Source organism: Pongo pygmaeus, chromosome 8 (assembly GCF_028885625.2).
Source record: "Pongo pygmaeus isolate AG05252 chromosome 8, NHGRI_mPonPyg2-v2.0_pri, whole genome shotgun sequence".
NCBI classification, from domain to species: domain Eukaryota; kingdom Metazoa; phylum Chordata; class Mammalia; order Primates; family Hominidae; genus Pongo; species Pongo pygmaeus.
This window is the reverse complement of record NC_072381.2, coordinates 62,694,555-62,701,468: the sequence shown is the minus strand read 5'-3', so window position 1 is coordinate 62,701,468 and position 6,914 is coordinate 62,694,555. Positions and strand designations below refer to the sequence as shown.

The 6,914-nt window shown below is 49.7% G+C and overlaps 1 protein-coding gene across 1 annotated transcript; it reads left to right on the top strand.

Moving 5' to 3' along the window:
* The first annotated feature begins 284 nt into the window (after positions 1-284).
* LOC129006258 (mannose-binding protein A) lies at positions 285-4,578 on the top strand. The gene is made up of 5 exons (XM_054435777.1): positions 285-442; positions 726-918; positions 1,358-1,474; positions 2,326-2,400; positions 3,073-4,578. The coding sequence occupies exons 2-5, from the start codon at positions 735-737 to the stop codon at positions 3,444-3,446; spliced, it is 750 nt and encodes a 249-aa protein (XP_054291752.1). The 5' UTR covers positions 285-442; positions 726-734; the 3' UTR covers positions 3,447-4,578.
* The last annotated feature ends 2,336 nt before the right edge of the window (positions 4,579-6,914 follow it).

Here is a 6,914-nt window from a genome sequence, read left to right as displayed (position 1 = left end):
AAAAAAGATCCCATTGTGAGGGTCAGAATCCTGCCTCAGGGCACCCTAGATCCCAATCCTACAGCAAGTGCCTGTCACAAAATAGACATTATGCAAGATGGTCAAGAAGCAGCTGGGGAAACAGGGGCCGCTCTGAGGACAGAGCCCCACCATGTCAATCAGGGAGTTTTATAGGAAATAGGAGAGTGGATATCATCAACCAAGTCCAGCCAAGAGATGGAACTTGTGGGACCTCAGGTCTCCTGCTCCAGTCTGAGTCCAGCTCTTTCCTTCCATAGGAAAGGAAGAAGGAAACCATGGCTTCTTTGGCACTTTAGAAAGAAATCTGAGCAATCCAGGGGCCAAAGCTCACACAGGCAATGAGCTCTCTTCACCATTGTCTGGACCGCTGTACCCAGGGTTCATGGATAATCCTCAAGCCCTGTGGGCTGTCAAGTAGGAGGTGCCTAACTGCTAAGACTAGTGCTAACAGGAGCTCTGGGACCTCAGGGAGAATGGGCTCCCGTTCATCTTGCACCTGCCTTTGTTTTAGCACTAATCTAACTCTCACAGTTTTTACCCACCCATCTCCCTAGTAGCCTGAAAGTCATTCAGAGCCAGGGGTTGTGATGGTCCCCTCTGTGTCCACTGTCCCCAGCACAGGGTCCAGCACACCACAATGGGTAGCAAATGCTATTTAAATGAGATGGGATGAAATTCCCTTCCTTCACTTTCTTCTCCTCAAGGTAAGGACCATGTTCCTGTTTCCATCATTCCCTGTCCTTCTCCTGTCTGTGGTGACAGCTTCCTGCTCCGAAACAAAAGCCTGTGAGGATACCCAGAAGACCTGCTCCGTGATTACCTGTGGCATCCCCGTCACCAATGGCACCCCAGGCAGAGATGGGCGAGATGGACCCAAGGGGGAAAAGGGAGAGCCAGGTCTGGGACAGGTTTCTGTGGCTTCCTAAATCTTCACCTCCAGCAGGTGTTCAAGCAAATCTGTGCTTGAGCCTGCCGCAAGAGGATTAAAGCACAGACTTGGGGAGGCTCCCCTTTCATCAGGACCCACGCTACACTCAGAACAATCCCTGTAAAATGCCATTGCCTCCAAAACAAAGCTGCTCGCTGACTCTCCGGGATCCCATATTTCCACACAGGAACTGGGGGCATGTGGTTGACCCTTCAGAGGGGAGTCCTGCCTGGATAGGGAGCTGGCCTTGGCACAGGCCTTCCACTAGATTGCAGGAGAGTCTTTCTTCTTTGGGTCAGATCACTGGCTCACTGGCTGTTCCGGGCTGAACATGAATGGAGTATTGAGATTTGGGGGGGAAAAAAAGAGTGACAGCCACTGGGTCATCTTCCCTTTTTCTTGCAACAGGTCAAGGGCTCAGAGGTTTGCAGGGCCCTCCTGGGAAGATGGGGCCCCCAGGAAACACAGGGGCTTCTGGAATTCCAGGACCTAGGGGCCAAAAAGGAGATCGTGGGGACAATTCAGGTAAGGGGCACATGTCAGCATGTGTGGCCTGGGGGTCCCGGGCCTGGGGAACTGAAGGGCCAGCGGGGAGGTCCCCTTTTCCTTCTTCTCCTGCTGCCTCATGGGAAGATGCCCAACTCTGCATCCAGGCACAGTGCCCCCGGCCCTCTCAGCTTTACTTGGGGCCTGAGGCGACTCCCATAGGTGCCCAGGTGCAGACGTTCAAGCCATGTAGGGCCATTCCCTCATCAGGCCCCTTAGCAGATGGGCCCTGGCTTTTCTTCAGTGGAAAAAGTTCAGTGTGCACCTCCGGGGTGCCAGGGAAGAAATAGGCCCTTTAGAGGTTGGGTTTATGTCCATTGTCACAAGAGTGGCACGAAAATGTTCTGCCTCTTAGGACCCCTTGCTGATGGGGAACATCACAGCAACTTAGTTCAGAGTAAAATAGAGCAAAATTCAGTAAGAACAAAAGAACAATGACAATCCACTTATTCATATTTGTCTACCAGCCTGTCAAAACAATAAAGGTATTAAAAAGTGTATCTGGAATGAGAAATGAGAAAGAATTACAAAGAAAAATTTTCAAAAAGGAGGGTAATGAGTTGAGTATTTTCTTATGAATTCTTACAATATGACAATATGCAAGCCGTATGTGGAGACGGGGGTCCAGGCCTGAAGTTCCAGGTCGTGAAGGGATGCAGAGGTATAGCTGGGAAGGAGGAATGTAGTCATTTTCCCCTTTTTATTTCTTTTGCTTTCTTATTTTCCTGGAATAAGCATTCTTCTTAGTAAGACACTTTGTTTTTTTCAAAATGCTCCACTCTCCAACTTAAGGTCTTCTCCATAAATACCTTCTCCCTATTGCTTTGCAGTTGCTGAGGCTAAGCTGGCCAACTTAGAGAGAGAGCTACGGAGCCTGAGATCAGAATTGGACCACACAAAGAAGCGTGAGCTTTCTCTCTGCCTATAATGTGTTTTTGGCTCTCACTCTTCTTTAGCGCACTCTAGGTTTGGAGGAGGTGGGAGGGGAACTAATTCATGAGCACTTGTCCTACACCAGGGCCTGTGCTGGGTGGCATTTTCCCATAAGATGGTTTCATTCAATCCTCTCAGCAACCTCAGTTGTGGTTGTTGAACTTGCTTTATTGACAGGTGAGGAAACCGAGGTGCAGGAAGTGTTGGTGACTCATTTCAGGTCACACAGCCTGGAAGTGGCAGGGGAAGGGTTGGATGGAGATCTGTTATCTCCAAAGTCTGTGCTCCTTCCCTGTCATCTACTGTGCTCTGATGTCTGTCCCTGCCTCCTCCTTATCCTGGTGCTCAAGGCTGCAGTGAGGCCCAAGACTGTCTCCCTATGTGCACCTGTGCTGGGGCAGGTTTTAGCAGATGCTTTTTCAAGGTGGGATATCCCAGGGGAGTCTGGGCTGTCTGCAGGGGTCTGGATGCCCCTTCCCAGGCTCTGCAGCTGAGGCTTACTCCCTGACAAGGCTCTGGCCTGAACTGCTGGGCATAGGGTGATTTTTCAGAGATCTGACTTCCCAGGGAACTCAGACTGCTTGCTTACTATCCTGGGCTGGGCTCCAAACCCAGCCAGCCTCACTCACCATTTGTGGTTTCAGTGCAAGCCTTCTCCTTGGGGAAAATGTCTGGGAAGAAGCTCTTCGTGACCAACGGTGAGCGGATGCCTTTTTCCAAAGTTAAGGCTCTGTGTGCTGGGCTCCAGGCCACGGTGGCTGCCCCCAAGAATGCCGAGGAGAATAAGGCCATCCAGGATGTGGCCAAAGACACTGCCTTCCTGGGCATCACAGATGAGGCAACTGAAGGCCAGTTCATGTACGTGACAGGTGGGAGGCTGACCTACAGCAACTGGAAGAAGGATGAGCCAAATGACCATGGCTCAGGGGAGGACTGCGTAATTCTCCTGAACAATGGGCTCTGGAATGACATCTCCTGCGCATCCTCCTTCATCGCCGTCTGTGAGTTTCCTGCCTGAAGAGGCACGTTCCTCGGCCCCCTCCTTGGCTCCCTGCTGAACTCTCTGCTGCTTTGGAAGAGAATTCAATGCTGGTTTTCTTCTGCCCTGTGTTGAGTCCTCCCTTCATGTGGATGGGAGGAAAATGAAGGGGATATATTTGATTGTGGGGTGAGGACAGAAGAGGCTGGCTGTAGGGCACAAGGGTTCTGGTTCAGCACATGGCAAAGGACACCACCATCCCACTAGGATCACAGTGCTGGGTTAGAGTCCACCCTGGAAAGGGCCACGTCTGACCCTCTCATTTCATGGCGAAGACACTGAAGCCCACCAGAAGGACCCAGTGGGGCCACACCTGGGTCAGAGTAGGCTGTAGATCCCAGTCACTGAGAGATCTTATTCCTTTTTTCCATGAGTTGCCACTACTGAATGCCTAAACTCCTTCCATGGCGAGCCCAGACCTCTCTAGGACACAGGTATTGTTTCTAGTTGTTCATGAGCTGCGCCAGACAACCTCTCACTACCTGACTGTAACACCTGGCAATCTCCTGCATGAGCAACAGTTGTTAGTCCTAGGAATCCTTTCATCCTGCCCATGTAGCCGTGGCCACCCTTTAGTCACTAGGGTGACCTTAAGGCCAAAGAACAGCTTTTCCTCCTGCATCATTTTAGGAGGCTGACTTGATATTGAGGTGTGTCAGCGACATGGGAGGAGGCAAATTGTCATGCAGGGTGTGCCCTTCTCCGCAGGCCTCGTGAGTCTCATGAGTCTCACTCCAACCCCTACTCCAGTCCCCGACCTGCCCAGCAGCCCCTCCTTCCCTGTAACACCCTCTTCCCATTATAGGTCAGTGGGCCCATTATCAGTACAGACAAGCAGAAAATTACCCAAAAGGTGAGCTTCATACCCTACGGGTTAAATTATGCGGCCCCAGCTGGCCAGCAAATGCAATCCACTTTCGGAGCAGGCTTCTGATGCCATTGGGGCCCACAGTTCTGCTCATGACCATGGCTGTTTTTCAGCTATCTCAGAGTGGATGGCTCTGAGATGACATAGAGCCCGTGCAGCAAACTAAGGGAAGGGAATGGATTCCAGCACCTGTCGTATGCCATTCACACAATGAGATGGGAAAATAAAGGCTAAGGGCCACTTTAACTCTGTGAAAAGCTCTAGTTAATCTTAGTTTTCTATTTCACTTCTCTTTGTATCTGAACTACCAGGAAAATCACCACATGGTTGGTAAGCCATGAATATTTGTTGAATATTTGTCAAAGCTTGATGAATATTTGTCAAATGGATGCATCAAAAAATCACACAGGGACGCATGAGTGGGATCCCAGGGAGTGAATATCAAGCACGCTTTCTCTCAGCTGTCCTTCTGCAGGACTATCCAGGCAGGGCTGGGACGTGCCAAGGGCATTGGGACCATCAGGGTGAGGGTGGCAGGACCTGTGTCCTTGGCCTCTGGCCTACATAGACAACCATATCACTGAATTTTCAATTCCAAAAAAACCCTTCTATAGGCGCCAAAATTGGCGTCAATGAGAGGAGTATTTTTGTGATGTACAGCAAAATAATTAACTGCTTCCAATGCAATCCACACTGCTTACCGAGGGAACGGGAAACTGGTTAAGCTTTAGAAGCACACACGAAGCCATAGTGTATGGCAAATAGAGAAAGGAAGGACCAGAAACTTTTTAGAGAGAGAAAAGACACACATATACGGTGACCCAGAACAAAAGAATGACCAGAACCAAGCATGAATGTTACACCTGAATGTTCTCACAGCCTAGACGAAAATGAGAAAACTGGCCGGTGATGGTTACATCGTCCTTCCTATGTTACGCTAAGGAGGGTTGTCGTGGTCAGTGCTGAGATGAATGTCTCCTTTTCCACACTGTGCATAAAGGACAATATCTTCAGCCATGAAACTGTAGAACATGCAGTTATGTACTTCACATAGGGGTGAAGTACATAACTGGTTGTTATGGTTTTCCAGCATGCAATGCTGTGGTTTTCCAGCATGCAATGATTGCCCCTCAGTCAGGGAAATGCAAAAAATTTTGCAGGGCAAGCTCCAATTCTTCCATCCCCCTTTCAGACTGCTTCTCTTAGTTCCTTCTACGGGGCTCTTTTCCTCCTATCTCTCTCAATGACTACAGCCTCACGTTCCTGCTCTAAGAGCTTTTTATGCCACCAATGCCCTGTACTCCTTCTCCCCAGCTCATAAGCCTCCTCCCCTGCCCCCTGGCACTTTGAGGTTCCTTGCTAATTCTCTCTTCTCTCGGCTCACCTGGCAGGGCATGAAGGCTCTTATTTCTATTTGATGGTAAGGAAGATTGCCATGGTCAGTGCTTCCGGATGGGTCAGGCTTTGTTCTCTCCCTGATCCAGCACTTAACCATCTCTTTTGAGCTTCTCTCTCTAAATGTATCTGCTGCCACACTGTTCTTCCTTTAGTCTGGAATTGAGACAGATTGCCTCTCTGTATTCATTTCTCAGTTCTTATCTGCAAGCAATGGGAGCCTGGTGTGTGTTAGCTGGAGAGAAGGTGGAGTTAATCTGAAGATATAGGATTCTCTTTCTGCAAGAAAGATGCCAAGAAAAAGTTTTTTTAAAAGATACAGGATTCTCATGAAAGTCCAAAGATAGAAATTTCAATTCATCCAGGCCTTCCAGGACCTGGGACAAGAGGAAAATTTTGGATTTAAGATGACCCTCCAAACAGTCTCTCTCCCTCCTACCCATCCTTCCTTCCTTCTTCCCTCTCTTCCTTCCTCCCTCCCTCCTTCCCTTCCTTCCTTTCTTCCTTTCTCCCTCCCTTCCTCCCTTCCTTTCTTACTCCCTTCCTCCCTTCCCGACTTCTCTCCTTCCCTTCTCTCTCCCTCTTTCTCTGTCTGAAGGGCTGAGGACAGGCAGCTTCCTTTATTAAGGAACAGACAATGATTGACATCTCTTGCACAGGGAACCCAGTGAAGGCACAAACTCCAAGGGCAGGCTTGAGGGGCCCCAGGCAGCTCATTCCCCTGAGACTGCAGGAGTGGGGATGACTGTGAGCAACCGCTTGAGCCCTGCCATTTGTTCCAATGGAGTAGATGTCTCTGCCATTCATTTCTCACGTTGGTTTTTGGACCACGGAGCTGAAAGACATCTCTTAGCTGCAGTCTTCCTTTGCTGCCTCTTGCATGGAGTAAGAACCTGAAGGCCATGCTCAGAGCATTCCTGGAAGGGAAGCTGGTGTTCAGAACTCTGTGCAGCCTGAGCTGTGGCTCTGGGCCATGCCCAGGGGAGAAGAAGGCCTGGGTCTCTGTGCACTATGTTAGGGCTGAAGGAGAGATGGCTTGGTGGGTGGGAAGTTCAGATTTTGGGAGCAGGAGACAGGAGTTTCAGGTTAGCTCCCTGACTAATGTACTCAGTGGCATGTCGGTTTCCTGGGCCTCCATTTCCCTATCTATAAATAGGTCACTAAAGATTTCTTTCTTCTAAAAC

What these genes read in the sequence shown, in the direction of transcription:
- LOC129006258 (XM_054435777.1), top strand. Translation starts at nt 735, where the DNA reads ATGTTCCTGTTTCCATCATTCCCTGTCCTTCTCCTGTCTGTGGTGACA. An exon ending in GGGGGAAAAGGGAGAGCCAG is followed by an intron (nt 919 to 1,357) that starts GTCTGGGACAGG and finishes TTCTTGCAACAG; the next exon opens with GTCAAGGGCTCAGAGGTTTG. An exon ending in AGATCGTGGGGACAATTCAG is followed by an intron (nt 1,475 to 2,325) that starts GTAAGGGGCACA and finishes ATTGCTTTGCAG; the next exon opens with TTGCTGAGGCTAAGCTGGCC.